This window comes from Mytilus galloprovincialis, chromosome 5 (genome assembly GCF_965363235.1).
Source record: "Mytilus galloprovincialis chromosome 5, xbMytGall1.hap1.1, whole genome shotgun sequence".
In the NCBI taxonomy this organism is placed as follows: Eukaryota; Metazoa; Mollusca; class Bivalvia; order Mytilida; family Mytilidae; genus Mytilus; species Mytilus galloprovincialis.
The window spans coordinates 14,448,466-14,473,093 of NC_134842.1; the positions used below are offsets into that span (position 1 = coordinate 14,448,466).

At 32.9% G+C, this 24,628-nt stretch overlaps 1 protein-coding gene across 1 annotated transcript; it reads left to right on the forward strand.

Moving 5' to 3' along the window:
* The first annotated feature begins 4,191 nt into the window (after positions 1-4,191).
* LOC143075228 (SRR1-like protein) lies at positions 4,192-14,524 on the forward strand. The gene is made up of 7 exons (XM_076250584.1): positions 4,192-4,389; positions 6,210-6,250; positions 10,290-10,411; positions 11,558-11,656; positions 13,395-13,546; positions 13,875-13,920; positions 14,326-14,524. The coding sequence occupies exons 1-7, from the start codon at positions 4,250-4,252 to the stop codon at positions 14,518-14,520; spliced, it is 795 nt and encodes a 264-aa protein (XP_076106699.1). The 5' UTR covers positions 4,192-4,249; the 3' UTR covers positions 14,521-14,524.
* Positions 14,525-24,628: the final 10,104 nt, after the last annotated feature.

Sequence of the window (24,628 nt, forward strand, 5' to 3'; positions counted from 1 at the left end):
TACTTTGCGTATAATATTTACAATGGCGAAGCCCATACAAGGTGTAAGAAACGTCACAAACATGTGAACGTAAATACGGGAAACGTAACGTTATAACTTCGAACTATTCTCAACACAAGTATCATTTCCATGGTTCTTTGACTTTGAAACTTTTACATAGTTTACAACTTAATGTTAATCTTTGTGTTTAGGTTTGTTTAAAGGGAACGACTTATAATAAGTCAATGGCATTGACTTATTCTAAGTATTATGTATTTGGTATGCAGGTGTATTAGCATTAAAACCGACCGTGCGAGGGCTGAAAAGCCAGCCAAGGTCGTTAAACACTTCCATATATTTAACATCAAAAGGCAAATCTTATTTACATGGAGATTGTTATGCCATGTACCTCAGTCATGGTTCATTGACTTTGAATATTTACATAACTTATTTAAGATGTTACAGTGTTGCTATTTTTATTTCAACATTTGCATAATGATAAAATCAAAAGTACAAAAGGGCAAGACATATCTCTAATCTATAACAGTTTATTTAATAATTTCAAATGCCTTGTCGTATTCAGAAGTACAGTTCTGCAAGCGTTTAATTTGTTGTGCGTAAGTTTTCTTATCGGCTAGCAAATATGTACCTTTATGTTGATTCAATGCTAAACATATGGACATCTATAATACTAAAATTACGAGGTCCAATTTATCAGCCGGCATCAGGTAAAAACGACATATCAAAGAATTCAACTTTATATATATAGCTAACATAGGACAATTGTGTAGATTAAAAATTACACCACTCCAGACCCTTTTGTTTTCCACATAATTAATATTGCCAATAATTAACAAGTTCCGGGTCGAATCCGGTACCGATACCAATAGTATATTCACCTGTTACCTATTACCTTATCTGTACGTTCCGCATCTAACAGGCGCACCACCAAATGATGTATTTGATTTTACTATATAATACACGGGTCATAATCACAAAGTCGACACAACTAAATTCAATCATTGTCAAATTGTTTCCTATTGTAGTTTTTTTAATTAGTAAGACTTTCTAAGATAACAATACGAATACTAAAAATGTGAACTAAGGCGTATAGGTACAGTTTTCAATTTGTTAGCGGGCGTGACGTAAAACAGCGAATCAAAGATTTGAACTTTATTGGTCAATGCTGTTGATTAAAAAATACTCAATTCCAGGACCTGAATATTACCAATAATTGAAAAGTTCCAGGTCGACGGGTTCAAACAGAAAGATTTGAAAGCAGAGAAAACTGTGTATCTTATAATCGGCACGACTTTATCAGATGACAATACCAATACTAAAATAAGGCTTTCGCATAGTTATATACTTTATAATTCAGTCACGGACCCGCGATATCACGGGTGAGTTCTAGTGTTATAGAAAATCCCCAGCCTTTCCACTTGTACTCTTATGTTTGGCAATTCGATGCTTGATAGGTAGTCCGTAGAGGATTATTGCATGCAGTGCTAGCTATGATTTTCTTAAAACAAGTTTATAGATTTGTTACAGCTTATTTCCTAATGCATGTAGAGGAAGACTTTGGTTAGTTTGCTTGCTTTGTTTGTATATTGTACAATTGTATTGGGATAGTGTCGATTTAAATTTGAATATGATATGATATATATATATATATAGATAGGTTTAATTATGTCATTTATATTGTTTGGAGATGTCAACCTTAATTAAAAAGCTTGAATAAACAAGTATACAAACAAAGCAAACAAGCCAACCAAAGTTTTACTCCACAAGCATTCGGAAATTAGCTGTAAAACAAATATAAATATTGACCAATCCAAGTACACCTTTTAGGGTGCACTCGATTCTATTGACTCAGCACGAGGTGTTTTGGAATTTAATGGTTGTTAAGGACTTTTTGTGAACAATAAACGCTAGCTGATCATAGAAAAACAAGTCAGTAATCTATGTTTAAAATTTTATGACAAAAATCCCTGTATCAGTAAAGTCTGTGGATTTTCTACAAAAATCTTGGTTTTATTTTCAACAAATCCTCTTTTTCTACTAAATGCCCAGGAAGTTTCCCCTTGATATATGTAAAACATGGTCCATCTCAGGCTATTATTCGTTATCTTTGCTGTTTTGATACTATTGCACTTTTAAAAATTTCGCAATTGACAGGTCTCTGAACAGTCAGGATCCTACTTCGTCAAAATTATCTCCCCATTACGCCAGTTCATTTTCACAATCGTAAAAATGGAAGCCCTTGTAGCGATGACGCGCTACCAATTTTGCTCTTGGAAACCGATAAATTTATCCACATTGCACCAATACGATCCTTATATGTCAGTTATATTTTAAAAGACAAATGTATCAACTAGCTAATGAGCATCAGTTAATGATATTGTCTGCATTGATTCAACTTAAAACTATTGTCTGATCGGTTGTTAGGTGGAATTTTCGAAAAATCATAAACATTTAAAAAAAATCTAATTAAATATTTCGTGGAAGGGCAGACTAGATTTTTTTAGTGGTTGAAGACTATAAACCCTAGTTATCACACACAAAAAATTAGAATTTTTCGAAGATATGCATTTTCATCATCCAACTTGTAAGACTGTCGTCAAGTACTTTCAGTAAAAAAATAGCTATTCGAACACACCTTCCCTGTTTTTGTGACTCATTAGATAGGTATTTCACTTGACCCATATATTTCATCTTTTAGTACTGTTATTTTTTTGTGTTATAAAGTCAACCTGTAGCTTTAATATATAAAAATGATAGAATCTGAAGCGAGACGATGTATGAAATATTCTTACTTTGAACGATATCAAGACAAAATACTCAACTCAAACACCCCCTTACATAAAAAGGTGCACTCGATTTTCTCTTTTCGATACAATTGTTACCTATTTTTTGGAATTTTTTCTTCAGTCACATAATGGAAGGGCAGACACGAAAATTACTGAACTAATAGATTGATATCTTTTCCGTCCGTGGTAATTTTTTCAAAAAAATCGGAGGTTATGCATTTTTGTCATCCAACTTGAAAGATACCCATGTCGTCGACTTGATATCTAATTGTTCTGCTTTACTATGTACTAGATAAATTGAAAACGTATGCAAATGGTGTTTTTAAAATAAAACTCCTCGTAATTGAGAAGAAAATTGCAGTTTTGTTTGTTTCTATTAACTTTTTAAAAATTTGTCACTATAGTAAACAATACAGTAAACATTTATCGCCTTCTCTAATAGAGAGCTTCGATTCTTTTGTTCTATTTCAACCTGGTTTCCGACTGTGAAGGGGTCGTAAACCTTAAGTTTTCAAAAAAGCATGCGGATATTGAGCACGTGACTGACATGAACAATACGATAATAATTAATTTAAATGACAGATCCATGCATATTGTGCAGTGGCGGATCCAGGGGGAGGGTTCCGGGGGTTGGAACCCCCTTTTTTTGGACGATCAATGCATTTGAATGGGGACATATAGTTGGACCCCCCCCCCCCTTTTTAAAATGGCTGGATCCGCCCCTGTTGTGACCACCGAATTTTACGCTAAAGGTCCCACTCAGTGCACTGCACTGCATACGGAAAACGGATAGGTAAATTGTTTACTGTAAGCAAACAATTAAAAAAGAAGTACATTTCTTCTAAATTTGGTCAAATTATAGAATTTTCTTGATCAGAAAAAAAGTATATGTACATAACTTAAGTAGCTGTTTTATAATAAAAACTAGCAATTTAGATATAAAAAAAAAAACCCATATGCATGATTTTGTTTTAGTATGAAATTCACATGACTTTAAGCAGGGGCGGATCCAGCCATTTTAAAAAGGGGGGTCCAAACCCAGAACAAAAGAGGGGGGGGGGGGTTCCAACTATATGTTCCCATTCAAATGCATTGATCGGCCAAAAAAAGGGAGTTTTCAACCCCTGGACACCCCCCCCCCCCCTGGTTCCGCCAATGCTTTGAGGAACATTCAGTTACTTGTTAAGAAATATTAAATGCAGTAGTTTCAGAGTAGAAGATTTTTTGCAAAAGTAAACGGACGACGGACTGACGGCAAGGGATTTGAAAAGCTCTCTTGATCAGTGGTCAACAGGAGTTTGGAATCCTACGATTCCGAGGGTGTATAAATTTTTTGGTCAGGTGAGCTAAAAAGTAAGTTTGTAAATCATCCGGAAATAATTCGTGTTTGTAATAATGATACGGGTTTGGTTCAGTACTTTAGACTGCAGGTAGTGTCGAATACCGAAAATCTTCAAAGAAGAATGTCAGACTTTCAGCTAGTAAAAAGTCGTAAAAATAGGAAAAAGAACACTCCAACGATTATTAAAAGTGATGATGCAACAACAGAAAAGCACACAATAACTGATATTAATACAATCAACAGAAGGCTTCAAGATTCCACGTAAGTCATTATCTGATTAAGGTTCATCATAACAAAATGGACAAATCACAGGCACTTGTTTCTATCCATACGAAGGTCGACTATCCATATAAATAGAATTCTATTTATATGGATAGTCGACCTTCGTATGGATAGAAACAAGTGCCTGTGGGACAAATACTAGTACGAAGGAAGGCGTCCCATAAAAAAAAATGATCTTTATTATGCAATTTAAATTTTATCAATATGTTGAGTAAAACAAAAGTTACAGATAAAAACGTATCGAAAATAACTGTCCTGGTTTTATCTGTCCTGTTTTTAGACCTTCCCCAAAATAGCCTTGCCAGACGTCATAATTATTTGGACTAGACAAATATGGCCGTATTTTCACCTCAAAAACTTCTCGCAACAACCATTTCTTATCGGGGGGGGGGGGGGGGGGCCTGGGATTTTTATTGTGTTCATCAATGTTCATAATTTTTTTTTTCAGAACCTTCCTCCGACAATTTTTTTTTTCTTATGAGAAGGAAAGCAAAATTTTTTTTCCTACAATGTGGAACAGAAATACAATTTTTTTTCACAAAACCGTAAAATTAACATAAAATTCATTTTAATTTTTTAATTGATGTAAAATGTAAAGTGCATGGCTCTGTCTATATCCTGGCATTGGCTGTTGTCTCAGTTGGTTTTTTTAGCCCACTTTCTACATTATGATATTCTCGGAGTCCATCATACAGGTATCCCTAAATTTTAATACTGCAATTGAAGTGGCCACCATTGCCATATGTATGTATGTAATGGCAAATAGTGAGTAGCTCCAACTTATTAAATCCACTGTTTCCAACTATGATAATTGACATTCCATTGAAAAAAGTGGTATAAAGAATGATACAAACGGAAAATATTACCAGTATACAAGTCTGTGTCATACACAATCAGGGCTATCTTAAAAGACTGCTTATGATACCATATGATCTATTCCTGTTATAAAATGACCATTTCATGTTTATAATAGTTGCAGTTTTAAGTATGGTCATACAGTAGTAACATATATATGCGGGAGATTTGGAATTCTTATAAATATTTCTGGATCAAACAAGACCTGTTAGTGACCTTCTGCTATTGTTTTTTTTATGGTCGGGTTGTTGTCTCTCTGACACATTCCCCATTTCAATTCTCAATTTTACTATTATAGGAACATACAAAAAGTGATAAGGTATAAAGATCTATAAATAGAAATCTTAGCTTAATCTGTATACTGGACAGATGTTTATAATCTGCTGTTTCACTGTCTCGTCTGTTGTTAGTTTCACCATTCTCAAATTCAGCAGGTGACAGCATAAAAATTTTTTCAACTTCAGTGCAAAATATAATTTTTTTTTCGGTCAGCTAGGCCATCAAAATATTTTTCAAAAAAATCCCAGCCCCCCCCCCCCCCCCCTCAGATAAGAAAATGGTTGTTGCCTAACCAGTGTATTTTTTCTGATAAAATGGTTGGTTCAAATTTTTTGAAATTTTTATATTTTTGTCAAAGGGTCAAAGTAAATACTTGTCAAAATTTTATGAAAATTAAACAAGATAAATTCATTTTAAGCAACTTCATGTCATATAGGTAACTGTGCATTACTTTATATAAATATATTATTTGATTTATCTCCCCTTATGATGAATTTAGCTAACAAATATGAAATAAGGAGATGTGGTACGATTGTCATTGAGACAACTATCCACTAGAAACCACATAACAAAGATGATAGCAACAGATTTACCTATTTCAGAACAGTGTTTAACATGTTTCTTTTAGCAAAATATAAATAAATGTATGTCCTGTTCTATTTCAGTTGTCTCTTGAAAGCTTCAGAATTTTACAGTCAAGTTAGAGGTACATGTATTTAAAATAAATGAATGTAATGTTTGCAGTGGTCAAAATAAGCCTAAACAAAATTTTCTGGTTTACTGTGGCGGATCTAGTGGTGAAGGTTTCTGGAGGTTGGACCCCCCTTTTTTTAGCTCACCTGGCCCAAAGGGCCAAGTGAGCTTTTTCCATCACTTTGTGTCTGTCTTTGTCTGTTGTCGTCCATAGTCCGTCGTCGTTAACTTTTACAAAAATCTTCTCCTCTGAAACTACTGGGCAAAATTAATCCAAACTTGGCCACAATCATCATTGGGGTATCTAGTTTAAAAAATGTGTCCGGCGACCCGTCCAACAAACCAAGATGGCCGCCATGGCTAAAAATAGAACATAGGGGTAAAATGCAGTTTTTGGCTTATAACTCAAAAACCAAAGCATTTAGAGCAAATCTGACCGGGGTTAAATTGTTTATCAGGTCAAGATCTATCAGCCCTGAAATTTTCAGATGAATCGGACAACCTGTTGTTGGGTTGCTGCCCTTGAATTGGTAATTTTAAGGAAATTCTGCTGTTTTTATGCCCCACCTACGATAGTAGAGGGGCATTATGTTTTCTGGTCTGTGCCTCTGTTCGTTCGTCTGTTCGTCCGTTCGTTCGTTCGTCCGACTTCAGGTTAAAGTTTTTGGTCAAGGTAGTTTTTGATGAAGTTGAAGTCCAATCCACTTGAAACTTAGTACACATGTTCCCCATGATATGATCTTTTTAATTTTAATGCCAAATTATAGTTTTGACCCCAATTTCATGGTCAACTGAACATAGAAAATGAAAGTGCGAAGTTCAGGTTAAAGTTTTTGGTCAAGGTAGTTTTTGATGAAGTTAAAGTCATAACTACTTGAAACTTAGTACACATGTTCCCTATGATATGATCTTTCTAATTTTAATTCCAAATTAAAGTTTTGACCCCAATTTCACGGTCCACTGAACATGGAAAATTATAGTGCGAGTGGGGCATCCGTGTACTATGGACACATTCTTGTTGGTTATTATCTTGAATATTGTTATAGATAGAGATAAACTGTGAACAGCAATAATGTTCAGCAAAGTAAGATTTACAAATAAGTCAACATGACCGAAATGGTCAGTTGACCCCTTTAGGAGTTATTGCCCTTTATAGTCAATTTTTAACCATTTTTCGTAAATCTTAGTAATCCTTTACAAAAATCTTCTCCTCTGAAACTACTGGGCCAAATTAATCCAAACTTGGCCACAATCATCTTTGGGGTATCTAGTTTAAAAAATGTGTGGCGTGACCCTGCCATCCAACCAAGATGGCCGCCATGGCTAAAAATAGAACATAGGGGTAAAATGCAGTTTTTGGCTTATAATTCAAAAACCAAAGCATTTAGAGCAAATCTGACCGGGGTTAAATTGTTTATCAGGTCAAGATCTATCAGCCCTGAAATTTTCAGATGAATCGGAAAACCTGTTGTTGGGTTGCTGCCCCTGAATTGGTAATTTTAAGGAAATTCTGCTGTTTTTATGCCCCACCTACGATAGTAGAGGGGCATTATGTTTTCTGGTCTGTGCCTCCGTTCGTTCGTCCATTCGTTCGCTCGTCCGACTTCAGGTTTAAGTTTTTGGTCAAGGTAGTTTTTGATGAAGTTAAAGTCATAACTACTTGAAACTTAGTACACATGTTCCCTATGATATGATCTTTCTAATTTTAATGCCAAATTATAGTTTTGACCCCAATTTCATGGTCCACTGAACATAGAAAATTATAGTGCGAGTGGGGCATCCGTGTACTATGGACACATTCTTGTTGGTTATTATCTTGAATATTGTTATAGATAGAGATAAACTGTGAACTGCAATAATGTTCATCAAAGTAAGATTTACAAATAAGTCAACATGACCGAAATGGTCAGTTGACCCCTTTAGGAGTTATTGCCCTTTATAGTCAATTTTTAACCATTTTTCGTAAATTTTAGTAATCTTTTACAAAAATCTTCTCTTCTGAAACTACTGGGCCAAACTTGGCCACAATCATCTTTTGGGTATAATGTTTAAAAAAAAGTTGTCCAGTGACCTGTCCATCCAACCAAGACGGTCGCCATGGCTAAAAATAGAACATAGGGGTAAAATGCAGTTTTTGGCTTATAACTCAAAAACCAAAGCATTAAGAGGAAATCTGTTATGGGGTAAAATTGTTTATCAGGTCAAAATCTACCTGCCCTGAAATTTTCAGATGAATCAGACAACCCGTTGTTAGGTTGCTGCACCTGAATTGGTAATTTTAAGGAAATTTTGCTGTTTTTGGTTATTATCTTGAATATTATTATAGATAGAAATAAACTGTAAACAGCAATAATGTTCAGCAAAGTAAGATTTACAAATAAGTCAACATGACCGAAATGGTCAGTTGACCCCTTTAGGAGTTATTGCCCTTTATAGTCAATTTTTAACCATTTTTCGTAAATTTTAGTAATCTTTTACAAAAATCTTCTCTTCTGAAACTACTGGGCCAAACTTGGCCACAATCATCTTTTGGGTATAATGTTTAAAAAAAGTTGTCCGGTGACCTGGCCATCCAACCAAGACGGCCGCCATGGCAAAAATAGAACATAGGGGTAAAATGCAGTTTTTGGCTTATAACTCAAAAATCAAAGCATTAAGAGGAAATCTGACATGGGGTAAAATTGTTTATCAGGTCAAAATCTAACTGCCCTGAAATTTTCAGATGAATCAGACAACCCGTTGTTAGGTTGCTGCACCTGAATTGGTAATTTTAAGGAAATTGTGCTGTTTTTGGTTATTATCTTGAATATTATTATAGATAGAGATAAACTGTCAACAGCAATAATGTTCAGCAAAGTAAGATTTACAAATAAGTCAACATGACCGAAATGGTCAATTGACCAGACCCCCTAAGGAGTTATTGTCCTTTATAGTAAATTTTTAACAATTTTCATAAAATTTGTAAATTTTTACTAACATTTTCAACTGAAACTACTGGGCCAAGTTCATTATAGATAGAGATAATTGTAAGCAACAAGAATGTTCAGTAAAGTAAGATGTACAAACACATCACCATCACCAAACACAATTTTGTCATGAATCCATCTGCTTCCTTTGTTTAATGTTAAGGTGAGCGACACAGGCTCTTTAGAGCCTCTAGTTTGGACGATCAATGCATTTGAATTGGGACATATTGTTGGAACCTTGTCCCCTCTTTTGAAAATGACTGGATCAGCCCCTGGTTTGCTTATTATTTTTTAATTAAGAGTTCAACCGTTTTTCTCTGAACCCAAACAAAGCAGTCTATAGGGTACAGGTGTGAAGCAACTGCTCATACCTTCAAGATTTGCTCCTTGGAGACATATTTTGAAGATAACATACTTTTCATTGTCCATGAAATTATACCTTTTTGAAGAAAGACTATTAATAACAAACAATAATACACTATATATGACATGCATGAGCAATGTAGTTAAGAGAAAGTTAAGAAAGTAGTAGATAAGACTTTATTAATTTTAAAAATAAGTTAAAACTAGAATGTCTATCTCTACCTCAAAAATTAAAAAAAACAGTTGTTTACCCCTGGCTGATAATATTATGCATTGATGGCCTTATGTGCAAGAATGCTTTAAGAGAAGTAAGTAAGTAAGTAGTAAGTAAGACATTGATAGGTTAATTAGTCCATAGGGTTGTTATCTGCTGGAGATACATATCATGCATGTAGGTCATTGAAAACTGCTAGAAACTGTTTTTTTCGGCTCTACACATTTGTTGAAAAATTCACCTTTTGAGCTCTTGTATTCAATATTGCATCATAAAAAAAATTAAAGTAAAAAGGTAAAAAAATTATTTTTCCAGTCAAAATGTGTTTCTACACCCTGACCTAGTGTTTTCTGGTCTTGCCTTTTCATAAATAAAGTTGATCCTTTCAATGACTTCATTTAATGTTGACCTACATTTCTTTTGTTAGTACCATTTTCTTCCTATTTTTTATACATTTCTAAATGGTAGAATAATGCCATCATTGTAACAACAAGTTGTATATATTCCAGATCTTATAGCAGACCATGACATTGATGAAATAGTGTGTTATGGTATTGGTCATTTTGCAGAATGTTGTATAGCTAGATATCAATTAGTTCTTCTTGTTTTACTGAGAGAAGATACCATTCAGGTAATATTGACTTAACAAATTTCTGAGAGAGATATTTGAGTTTTATATGAGAAGTAAAATAACAAAAATACTGAACTCCAAGAAAAGTTCAAAACGAAATATTCCTTATAAGTTTGCAAAATCAAAAGATCAAACAAATCAAATGAATGGATAACAACTGTCATATTCTGACTTGATACAAGCATTTCCTTATGTAGAAAGTGGTGGATTGAACCTGGTTTTATAGCTAGCTAAACCTCTCACTTGTATGACATTTGCATAAAATTCCATTATATTGACAACAATGTGTGAACAAAGCAAACAATTGTTCCACCATATGCTTTGAGTTTCCATTAATGAATACTGTTTGAACTACAAATATTTCTTGGTTCAGACTGATAAAAGTAAAACAACAATGGAACAGATGTTTAATAAAAGTAATTGTTGACACTATATAATTTGCCACATGGGACAACATATATTTTTGTTATTAGTGTTTCTCATCTCATTTTTATAACAAATTTATTTTGATGGAATAATGTTGCCAATACCTTTTCAGAAGAAAATAGACATTGAAGACTGCATTTAAACAGGAAAAATTGTTAAAACTAATAGAAATGTCATAGTTTTGAAGATATCAATGTTGTCTGATTTGTTTAACTAAAAATGCATACTTCAGATCATAAGTGTTTGTTTTTAACTATGGTTATTTAATATTGAGGACTAGATGTAGGTCTTCCTGTTTCTTCACCTTTGTTTAATAGATATAAGAAGATGTGGTATGAGTGCCAATGAGACAACTTTCCATCCAAGTCACAATTTATAAAAGTCAACCATTAAAGGTCAAATACAGTCTTCAAGATAGAGTCTTGGCTCACACTGAACAGCAAGATATAAAGGGCCCCAAAAATTACTAGTGTTAATTAAACCATTCAAACGAGGAAAACAAATGTCTAATCTATATAAAAAACAAGAAACTAGAAACACTTATGAACCACATCAACAAGCAACAACCACTGAACATGAGATTCCTAATTATATGTATATATCTTGTGTCTGGGACTCAGTCAAATCTAAATCCTTGTCTTCTTGAAACAGATTTACAATCCTACTTCATTAACACTGAAATGTTCAATTTTTTTTATGATAAAATGTTTATTCTTCCAGATTCCCAAAAGTTCCTGTTATTTTTATGATCCCAAATTTTACAGTGAAGAAGAGTTGTACTTGAAAGATGCTGGTTTTACTGTAATTCCTGAAAATGAGGTTTGTTATGTATTTATAAACAGTTTTATAAAAGGAGTAGTTTTGGTAAGGTCCTAAAATGGCCCCTTTCTTTAGCTTAAATTACAAATTAGTATTTATTGACCAATATCATAACTAACCTAAGCTTATACAGTGACTAGATAGGAATAAGCCTTTTTGTTGAAAATTTACATCCTGGGTTTTATTTATGACGTCATAAATAGTACTCATTTTGATTTTCTACGAAAAAGTCAATGAAAATGGGTAAATTTTCATTGATCATTGAACACGAAACATATATTGCATACCTCGACAACAAAGATCTTTAAAAATAATGTTTGTTAATACATTTATTATGTCTACCTTGAATGTTTAGTTTGTCGAAGCCTGTGCCCCATGTTTCCTGGTCCAAATTTTGGTTAAAATTCAACAGATTTTGTAAAATTTTGCCAAAATCAGTTATCTTGACCTATTTGGAAGTAAAAATTAACGCTTTAGGATAGAACTTTGACAAAAAATAGTTCTAATTAACTTTCTCACATGTCTTAAAATCAACTTAAAACTTTTATTCAAAAATTTCCAACAGTCAATAATTTCAATACACCTTAACGCTAATCCAGGCCGCTTGAACTTTTAACTCATACAACAATCACTTTTCCATTGTGGCATCAGATATTTTGTTTTATGACGTCAACATTTTACGGGAACCTGTGTGATTTTCAGTAATGGCGGACAAATAGCGATAAGGTGTATTACAATGATTACTGTAAATTCAGATATTGTTACAGAAATTGTTGTTATGTTTTTATTAACGCAAAAAAATGATACAGAATCAGGTTTGCAATAATGAAAACTTGCATTGATCATTTCAGTAGTGATTTCCTTCATCAATTTTTTGTAATCACATTGATAAGATTTCAGTGTTTTGCCAGTAGTAGGGGATACCCAATAATAAATGCATGCATATATTTCTAAATTTACAGTATGTATATTATATGGAAGAAATTTTATCAATGAATTGCTACCTATATGGAAACCTTTGGATTTAAGATTTTAAAGTGCATCTTTGTTCAAAAAAGAAGGGAAAAAAGGATTTGGTAAATTATTTCATAAAATTTCTGCATTTGACAAAACCAATACTATCATTACTGTTCTTCATCTGAAAATCAGAGTTAGGAAATGTCAATCAGTATCCAATGGAAGATTTAGCAACTGTTATGAAAAGCTTTTATGACTGAAATTAAGGTCATTGAAAAAGCTGTCTGTTCTTACTTTCCCCATTAGGCAGCAACCATTTGAATTTCGGGGGGGGGGGCTTGGATTTTTTTTGGAAAAAAAGTTTGTTTCCAGTTTTTGGAGATAAAAATAATTTGTTTCTGACCCTGAGAAAACCCTGAGAAAAAAAAATGTTTGTTTCACCCTCAACGGCCACTATATGTAATGCTAAAATTTATAGCCCCCGCCCCCGATATCAAATGGTTACTGCCTTAGATTAATAACTTTTAGATAAAATTAATTTATTCGTGGAAAGATGGAAGAATGACATGCCCTTCAGTTAACATAATTTTTATTTTAACTTCCTTTTGAAGATTTGTGATAGTTATTTTGATCATTCTACAAATTCTTTTTTTCTTTTATATCTATCAAAAAACATTTTAGCAGAAAGGGTCAAAACAAAAATTATAACAAAATTTAATGTTGTCCTATTTTTACCATATTATAGCTTTTCATAAATAGTTCTGATATTTTCTATTTTTAGGAAGGGAAGAGGAAAACAGAGAAGAAAACACTATTTTATATGCCACACTGTGGGAAGAGTCTGTATAATAACTTAATATGGGCGAACTGGAACCCTGATAGTCTGTCAAAGTGTATTATTGTTGGTAACAGCTTCACAAATATTCTGGAAAGGTGAGCAGTCCATCTGTAAATATAATGCCATGAATAATTACTTAACCTTATCTAAAATAAACCTATACAATCAAAAGTAGACCTTATACACTCAATCCGCTAAAGTTATGTAAACTGTACATGCATACTAAACTTTATACAATATACATGATATTATTGATAACTTACTTGGATGTTGTAATAATTTCTACCATGTTATTTAATTGCTACTATATTAAAATAGATAAGGATGCTGTTATTGATATGAGAATGTTATTTAGTTGTTTGATGCAACTTGATTTTTTGGGCATTTTGTTCTGTTATGATAAAAGTTTTTTTGTTGTTGTAGGAATCCAAGACGAAAACTAGAAGATTCTTGCTGGTATTTGTTGAGTGTATCCTTAAGTCTATTAATAATTTAATATAATTTGAATGTGTGGATTTGTTTAAACTCAAACCAGGTACATTTATAATTTACTTGTTACAGTAGAACAATAGTAATTCAGTTCCTGGACATATATATATTTTCACTTTTCTGAAATAAAATGAGTTGAGTTAAAAGTACCTTTGAATTAATACTAGTAAAAGAGATCTAGAAAGTGAATTTTTATCAATGAAGTATTACTTCAAATTGGAAGGGGAATATATTTCTATCTGCTTCTAACTGTTGCTCTTCATTTTACAGCAGATATCCAGTAAGGCAAGGTATACTCTGTTACAGTTGGTAATTGTAATCTCAGGGTCGTATCAACACTACGGGTTGTACAGACATTTTATATACATTCCTTAACTTGTAAAAGATAGCACCATTTGCTAAGGAAGAGAAATTACCAGAAAATTTTCAGTATACAGATATATTTAATGACACTGTGATTACATCTTTCCCAGAATGCACTTTAAAGGATGTGACTTTGTCAACATGGGAGCATTCTAAGGAACCAAGCTATAATGAAGATGATTTAGAATTTATAACAAATAAAATAACAAGTTTGTGATGTTCACTTGTCTGCAAGTTATTGTCAATTGGTTACCTATATTCTGAATGATTCAGTGTTAAAGGGATAGAATATATAAAATATTCATAGTAGGTCATCAAATAACCACGCAATCAAATATCCACGAAAATGCCATTTTTAGTCAATCCACGATATTAATACCCAGGAAAATAAATGAATCCACAGTAGAAATTTATAAATGTTGATTTATTAATAAGTTTCATATTATCTTTATGGTAAGCTTTTATTATGAACTCTCAAACTGGAATGAATTTTCAATTTTTATACGACTGCAAAAATTAAATTGTTTTGGTCGTATATTGGTATCACGTCGTCATCCTGCTGATTTTTTGTGAGCAAGCAAACTACAATTCTGACCCAGTGTGTAGCTGTTACACAACAGGTTTCATAATCATTGACAAATCAAAGTGTTTTCTTCCTGATATGCATGGCTTACTTGCCACTGGACACAAGTGAATACCAATCCATTCACCCATCAATTTTTCAAAAGTCAGCTTAGATAGTTTAAAGAACAAATACAATTTTTTCTTCATTAATTAAACAGGTGTCTGGCCTTGTACACTTAAAAAAAACTCCTCTGAAACTACTAGGCCAATGCACCAATTATAAGCAGTCAAGCTTAAGAAATAGGAAAACATAACCAAATTACTGTCAGGCTGAATTATATGAGGCTGACTTCATACAAGAACGTCTTAAGTAAGGAAAAAAGAAAAGAACTTAGCAATATGCTTTAACTTTATTTTCCGCTAAACAGATGAACTAACTAATTCGAAATTTGGTGACTAGGAATTGACAATGAGGGTCGGAAAAAAACAAAACTTTACGACAAGAGAGATGATTTCAGATTCCCAATTGTGAACTTTCCATTCCTATATAGCAACGTCCCAGCAGCGCTTGTATACAGAGTATATATCTCACAATATATTTCCTATCATAATTTCCTTGATAGAGGTTGACTGCTCACAAGGGAGCTATTAAACGAGTTTCAAGTGGTGAAGTTGAAATCAACTCTTTGTAAATTATGGACACCATCACGAGTTTGTTGATCGTTATGGATTATTCATTTCACTGATGATAGCCAATATGTTATTATGTCTTTACTACAATAACCTCCACTTTCACGGATGTGACATACCGAAGTTGACTTTATACTGTGTTAGTACTGACATGAGCAATACAACTGGCGCCACATGTAGAGCAGGATCTGTCTGCCCTTCCAGAGCATCCGAAACCACCCCAGTTGTTGGTTGGGTTTGTGTTGCTCAGTTGTTATTTGTTCCAAGTTGTGTTTTGTGTACTATTGTTTGTCTGTTTGTCTTTCTATTTTTTAGCTATAGTTAATTTTTACACAATCGCAAAAAAAATTTGCGTTCGTATAATGGTATGATGTTGTCGTCTGTGTCTTCCGAAGACACATTTGGTGTCTGGACAATAAATTTAGTTTTAGTGTATGGATCTCTTTGAAATTTAATAAAAAGGTTCAATACCCCAAAAGGAAGGTTTGGGATTGATTTTGGGGATAATGGTCCAAACCGTTTTGGAATTGGGGGCCCAAAAGGTGCTCAAAACAAGTATTTTTCTACTTTCAGAATATCAACTTGTGTAATAGTATTTCAATAGACCACTTACGAGTTCATCCGTCACCGGAAAAAAAATCGTCAATTATACGCGCCTTTATGACGTCATTTACCAAATAGAGGGGATCGCCTGTATCCCTGCACTATTTACGTTCATCAAGCGTCTTGGTGATCGTCATTGTGCAGGATAAACTAGAAATAATGGTTGTTCTGTAGGTACTTAATGACAATTCCCTAATGACATCAATGCTGATTGTCAATTTTGAGAATTCAATTTGTCGTATAATTCGTACAATATAGAATTATAGTTTTCCAACCACTCGCTCAACATTGGAATGGAAGTGACGACGCCCCTAAACGCATAAATGACGTTCACTAAAACCAGAGTTTTTGACGGAAATGCATCGAACTCGAAAGTTGTCTATTGCTCTGAAATTGTACCACACTGTTTAATACCACAGGTAAAAAGCTTGGATTGATTTTGGGGGTTATGGTCCCAAAGGTTTAGGAATTAGGGGCCAAAAAGGGGGTCCAAAATAAGCATTTCTGTAGTTTTCAAACAATAACTTGTGTTTAAGTGTATGAATCTCTCTAAAATATACCACAAGTTTCCATACCATGAAGGGATGGTTAGTATTGACTTTGGGGGGTTATGGCTCAAAATGTTTTGGAAGTAGGGGCAAAAAAGGGAGAAATTAGGTTTTTGGTCAATGGACAATTAAGACAATTTTAAAGCAGTGTAAGGGAGGTAACTCAAAAACATTTAACATACAATGTTGGGCATGTTCGGATTTACCTCCCTTACACTACTTGTAAATTATGTATACAGAAATGTCAGGTTTTGGACTAATTGCCAAAAAAAGGGGAGTGGTAGTAGTTTTCAATTTTTTTCCCCAAATTTTTTAAAAGTTTGAAGAACAAATCTTTAATTGCACAATATTGCGCAATAGATTTGTAAGATCTTGACATTTGAAACTCAAATTATGTCAAAAACTTGATCACAATCCAAATGCATGCAGAGCTGTATCAAGCTTGAATGTTGTGTCCATACTTGCCCCAACTGTTCAGGGTTCGACCTCTGCGGTCGTATAAAGCTGCGCACTGCGGAGCACCTGGTTGATGTATGAGTTTAACTATCCCTTTATTATCTTTTGCCTCTCTTTTCATGATCGATGTTGCACGGCTCATCTAGTTTTGTGAAAAGCTTAGATTGGACTTATATATTCTTAACAACACAAACCTTTCACCATCTTATCCTATACATAAGTTGAACGCTATTCTTTTTATACAGGATGTAACTTCTATGAAACTCTTCCAAAATGGTATTTTCCAGTCCTAGTCACATTAGGACTAGCACCTATTTATCCCTTCCCAGGAATCAAGTGGCTCCTGTTGGAAGAAGTAGATGCATAGATACACCATATCTATCCTACCGGAGCATGCTGCTTGTTAATACACACAAAACATCCAGCTGTTGAAAAGTTTCAAGGGTAGATTACATCATCCTGGTTTTCATATATATTTCTTGCCAATCAAGAAAAAATACATCGGAAATAAATTGAAAGGTAATTGCAAGAATACACAATTACGCAATGTTTAAATTTACCTTTTTTTTTAATTATAAGTGCTGAATATGGCTGAAATACTTTCAAGTATGAAATTACATATGCAGTAGAAAAAAACTTCCCCAAAATGCAGTGTAGTTTTTTTGACTTATATATATCAGGGTATTACTTTATGATAAGTGTCTACATGGATTGCAAAACGAATAGACATGCATAAGACATAAGCCCTAGTGAGCTTTTAATCAACATAAATATCATATATTTTGATATATATCGGTGATCGGATTATATACTGCTAGTGATAACATTTGCAATGAATCACGTACATACTAAATCCACGTATATATTTAATTGTGTAAAAGAGAAAAATAAATAATTAAAATGAATTTTATACAAAAACAAATACAAGAGTATTTGATTCGCTAAATGAGAGAAGAAAGATATGCTGAACATTCTGGATTTGCTTAGTAAAAATGAAGCTCAAATCAAAAACTCATTCGCTAACCAAGGGTCACGATCCACTTCCCTCCTAAAAGTGGATCGTAACCCTTGGCTAGCGAAGATGTCAATAACTATGACCTTGATAATTTCTCGCAATACCATTGCAAAAATCAAAGAACGGTCAAAAGGTATTTCACATTAATTTTTTTTTTAAAATATTCTTTATAAAGCACAAAAATGTCAGTACTCACCTCAGAAGCTAACAAAACATTTAGATGGACTTATTAAGAAGGAATATAGTTACGATACTGTTGTCAGGTCATTAAAGATTGCACATTTTGGCGTTAATATTGATTCACTTATAGTCGGGCTTTGCATCAGAACTAAACACATTTATTTAAAAACCAGTTCTTGGCATGACGCGGGTTATGTTCTTCTCATATATGTTATGATGGAATGATACTAAACCCCTAACGGGAAGGATTGTGCCAGATATTTATAGGATGAAGACATAATCTTTTAATAAGTTTAATTGAAGTCTGGAGCTGGCGTGTCGGTTAACAGCTAGTAGTCTTTTGTTATTTATGTATTATTGTCATTTTGTTTATTTTCTTTGGTTACATCTTCTGACATCAGACTCGGACTTCTCTTGAACTGAATTTGAATGTGCGTATTATTATGCGTTTACTTTTCTACATTGGCTAGAGGTATAGGGGAGGGTTGAGATATCAAAAAACATGTTTAACCCGTCGCATTTTTGCGCCCGTACCACGCCAAGAGCCTCTGGCCTTTGTTAATCTTGTATGAATTTTTAATTTTAGTTTCTTTTGTATATTTCGGAGTGTAGTATGATGCTCATTATCACTGAACTAGTATATATATTTGTTAAGGGGCCAGCTGAAGGACGCCTCCGGGTGCGGGAATTTCTCGTTGCATTGAAGACCTGTTGATGACCTTCTGCTGTTATCTGTTCTATAGTCGGGTTGTTGTCTCTTTGACACATTACCCATTTCCATTCTCAATTTTAAAAGACAAACAACAGTATACATACGATAATAGATACTCGAAAACTGAAAACTCAAAGGCAACCCAAATAAAAACCAGGGATGAAATCATGTTCTACGGAATGATAATCAGATCTTGCTCCACAAGTTGCAACCATCGTTTCCTCATGTAAGTACCCTGTTGTTAGTCTAGTTCGCCGTAAGTCACATTTAAGGAAAAGAGGACCGGAATGAAGTTCGACAATTGAAATGAATCCGTCGTCATCTGTGAAATAGATTTTCATAACGGTCAACAGACTCGAGCTCGTGATGGCGTCTGTAAACATTTCGAAGGTATGAATTCAAATTTTGGAAGTGACTTGATTTAATAGCTGCTTTGTGAGCAATAGCCCTCTATCAAGGAATTAATAATAGGAAATGCCAGATCTGGAATATCGAAATATATACTACAAATGTAGGCACTGCTGCAAAAGTTGTTGTCAGATCATAAAAAGTCGTCATATTACCAATTCTTATGCCTAGAGGAACCATAAGTCATTTTTGATACCATAATTATTATTTTCTGAGTTCACTGTATTCTGGTCTCACAGTGACTTTGGATAAAGAATAGCTATACAATAACTGTTGCTTTGAAAGTAGGTTTTAGTAGATGTCACCGTGTGTGCAATTTCATTTCGAGTCATGAATTGTTACACCATACCCTTAGTTAAGTTAATATCTAATAAGTTAATATCTGATAAGTTAATATCTAATAAATGTAAAACTTGGCAGAAAGTAAGAAATTTTCCAAATCTATAGAACAAGGTCATCTATCCTATAAGAAGCCTTGACATCCGGGAAATAGTAGCAATTTTTTCTCGTCAATTTTCCATATCTATTTAATTTCTGATAATATGAATGTAAATTATTTTTGCATCATACTTTCAACAGATAAGTAACGTTCACGATATCAGATTGATTAAGTTAGACACATCATTGCTAAATTAAAGTTCTTGAAAAAAGTTATCTTAATAAGATATCCAACTTGTACTGTACATGTGTATTGAATTGATGCGGTTTCGTAGGTGTATAGTCGTTGATATATTACATCTAGCTATAGAGTAAAAGAAGATCAATTCCAACCAGTATCTCGTGTAAAACAAGAAGGATGCTTGTATATTTTCGCCTGAATGATATATAATTCTTTCGCGTAATCGGATAATGAAAGTTTATCCAGTAATAAAAACGTGCTGAAAATATGGTATTCCAATAAATGACGTACAAACCTTAGTCTTATACTCGGAACAAATTTCAATAGTTCGTCAGTATATACATCTGGATACCTGTGGGAAAACATGACACTCTAAAGAGGTAATACAAGAAATGTGCCAATGGTTATCCTAGCTTGTACAAAGGATAAAATTATGGTGTCTTTTTGAAATATGAGTTAATCCACGTAGTACCTTTATATAACACGTGTATCTCTTTATCTTCGTATTGTAATTTGTTTGGCTTTAATTCTATTTTTTTTATGTTGTTTTTTTCTTTTGTAAATGCCAATAATTCAAATCATGACTAAGGATCTTTGGACAAAGACTACTAGTATAAAGTTATCTAACTATGATGAACAATAAACCAATCATCTGATACCATTCTGTACATTTACGAATTAGCTATGAATGAGACAAAAACGTCAAGATTAGATTAGATTAATTTTATTAAAGTGTCCCCATACAGTATCTATCTATCTACATATATGTTATACATATATATATATATGTTACAGTGAATTTGTATAATCAGTGATTATGTAGAATCCCCTGAAATTTTCACTGGTCAGTTTAGGGATTATAATATAATCACTAAAATTTTCAGGCATTATGTATAATTACTAGAAAAAACGTCAGGGATTATGTATAATCACTAGAAAAAACGTCACGGATTATGTATAATCACTAGGAAACGTCAGGGATTATGTATAATCAGTAGAAAAATATGTCAGGGATTATACATAATAACTGAAATGATGAATTCGTTTTATTTATTCAGAAAATGAATAATAGTTAAATAATTCATTCTAAAATAATCACAGTAAATCATCATTATCGACAAAAATTGTAAACTGTTGAGCACAATACATCAAAATGTTAAATACAACATATTAAAATGTTAGGAACAATACTATACTTAAATATTAAAGCAATATATTAAAATATATTAAAAATGTTAAGAACAATATTTCACAAACAATCGTCTATCTTTACAAACAAAATTTGGATGACATCGACTATTGCACATTTGCCCTGCTTTTCTATGGACGAATTGATTTTTAATTTACACCTGTTTTTTATTTGATTTACATCCGCATTTTAAAAATCTTGTCCTTCTCATAACGAATCAGATTTTACTTCACGTATAAGAGAAATAAAGTTTGCAGTTCAAACATCTGAGGTACCAAAACTAGAGGATATCAAGAGCATGTGTCGCTCACCTGATTCTAGTTAGGTTTTGTAAATCTTATAAAAATAAATTAAAATCATAACAGATACTGCCAATCATTCGTTCTGCCGGTTTGTTTCTATGCATTTAGTTGCACTAGTTCTCTAAGTTTGATTTTTTTCTTGATCATTTGAACACAAAATGCAAAAAACAGATGTATCATAACCTTCTTGCTAACAATAGGTTTAACAACAAGTCCCAAACCTGATCAAAACAAGAGTAGATAATGAGACGCTAATCGTAGAAATGTGCATATGATGAATAGTACTTTTATTTCTGTATATCTAGTTTTTATTTCTTTTGCTATTCACAAAATTTATTTATTTTTACCAGATACTGAAGATTTATTATTTTTCTAGATCCATGCCCAGCAGCTCCTATGTTAATGTGTAGCGATATAAAAAGTGTAATCTATATGAAATATAAGAGATGATAGGAGGATTTAAACCATTTAAATCATGACTTACTGTTCACTTAAACTTTCAAGGAATAAGAAAAAGCAAATGACGATTAGTCTATATTGAATTTTTCTCAAACAAAGAATCTTTGAACTATTGGTAATTCCTAAAATAATATCAGGGAATTTGCAGAATAATTATTAAAATGCTCAGTGATTATGTAAAATCACTGGTCATTTTCAGGGATTATGTAAAATCACTAATGAGTTTAGTGATTCTTCATAATACCTGAAAAATCAGGGATTCTACATAATCCCTGATTCTACATAATCCCTGATTATACAAATTCACTGTAACATATATACATAAAGAACATAACATTTAGTAAAATGATGCCAGCCGAAAACGACCAATTGGATATCAAATACGATTATATTAGGGTTAACCATTTGTTTGAAAGGTTCGATCCGCAAAAGGTTATACTTATACAGGTAAAAATGATGATTTAGAAATCTCTAATCACATTTTTATCATAGCCAAATCGGTGCTGGGAAAGAAAATAAATTCTTTCGTAAACGTAGAAAGCTGATAACTACTTTAATGAGAAATGTTGGTAGCGAGATTCTGATTCCACTTATCACTATGCAGCCTGAGATTATCCACAATATGGTTTCAACGTCACCTCTGCTTACCCTTCTGGGAAACTTCATGCATCCCACGGTTTTTGGTGGGGTTCTCGCTGCTCAGTCTTTCTGTATGGTGTGTTTTGTATAATGATGTTTGTCACTTGGTTAGTTTTTTATATGGCATTGCCAATTTAAATTATCAGTGTGCATGGTTATCCCTTTGGTATCTTTCGTTTCTCTTTAACATTTTAAATTTTGTCACAGCTGTGTTCCTCTTTTAGATTACATCACGATCCATTCAGCTGCAAAAATATTGGAAGATTTATAAATATTCTAATGGAAACATTGTGGTAGTTCTTTTTAAACAGGTGGATTTGATGCGAACATGTTTGAAATGTAAATATTATTGCAGATTGTGAGGATGTAGAGAAATCTGTTCCAGAAATGGAATACATTAACGGCAATAAATGCGTTACATACATGTGAACTAATTAACATTTTTTTTTAATAACCTCTTTCTTTTTACTTGTTTGTAAACATATAACATATTGCATGCAGTTGGTTTGTACTGCTTGTGCTTCTAAATCATCGATAATCATACCTCTATCAGAATTAAGAATTGTCTTTGATTTCTGTTATGAACTACCAACCATATGTAATTCAATGGTTGTGTTACCTATTTTTTTCATTTTTTTGGTACATAAATAAGGCCGTTAGTTTTCTCGTTTGAATAGTTTTACATTGTAATATCGGGGCCTTTTATAGCTGACTATGCGGTATGGGATTTGCTCATTGTTGAAGGCCGTACGGTGACCTATAGTTGTTAATTTCAGTGTAATTTGTGTCTCTTGTGGAGAGTTGTCTCATTGGCAATCATACCACATCTTCTTTTTTTTATATTAACGATATCAATTTTACTGCATGTAAATTCTGACAATCAGTTAAATGTGCTAGGAGAATGCTTTTGCTAGAGAAAATGGACTTTAAATATATATTTGTGCTCCATGTAAAAATAATACTATTGGTTTATTTAGATTTGAGTTGTCACCCTTTCATTGTGTGATTATTATTCTTACCTATAGATAAAATGAACAATTATATTACAAAAAAAAATTCTTAAATTCCATCATGCAAACTAACACAAATCCTTTTATGCATGAAAAATATTACTATTATATTTTCCACCATTTAATGAAAATTGGTGCAACCTTCTATTTTTACTGTATTGGATACTTTCATCTCTGTATTGGATATACCTACGTTATATAAATATAATTTAATTTTGGATGTAACGCGTCTTCTGATTGGCTGACGTTATTTTGTTATCAGCCCATAGACATAAATTAGTCATGTGACCGTGACGTCATCAACGTTTTTTCATGGTTTTCTACGGTTAAAAATGGAATTAAGAATTAAATTATAAAAAAACGACTGTAATAATTTTTTCTGTCTATTCGAAATAACATAAAAAATGTGGTGCACACTTAAATAACCCGCTACGCGCGTTATTCAGTGTGCACCAAATTTTTTATGTTATTTCTTCATAGACAGAAAAAATATTACAGTCATTCCTTAAGAATTTTGCAAGTGCTTCATGGAATTCTTTCTAAATCATTTTTAAATCTGTATAAGCTAAACATCTAGATTCTACCATTGCATCTTGTGTGATACGATATCTATCCACAGTTTATATACAGTTTTACGGATGTACAGTTGTATACAGCATTACAGATGTACAGTTTATATACAGCATTACAGATACATTACAGTTTATATACAGATGTACAGTTTAAATACAGCTTTACAGCTGTACAGTTGATATACAGCTTTACAGATGTACAGTTTAAATACAGCTTTAAAGCTGTACAGTTGATATACAGCTTTACAGATGTACAGTTGATATACAGTTTTTATTCATATGAGGCTGCATGACTTCATACCAGAGCTTCTTAAGAAGAGAGAAAAGAAGATAGTGAGAGGCTTTTAACTTTACTTTCA

Coding starts and splice junctions, on each gene's coding strand:
- LOC143075228 (XM_076250584.1), top strand. CDS start 4,250: ATGTCAGACTTTCAGCTAGTAAAAAGTCGTAAAAATAGGAAAAAGAAC. Junction 6,251..10,289: donor ATTTTACAGTCAAGTTAGAG/GTACATGTATTT, acceptor TATATATTCCAG/ATCTTATAGCAGACCATGAC. Junction 13,921..14,325: donor CTTGCTGGTATTTGTTGAGT/GTATCCTTAAGT, acceptor AACTTGTAAAAG/ATAGCACCATTTGCTAAGGA.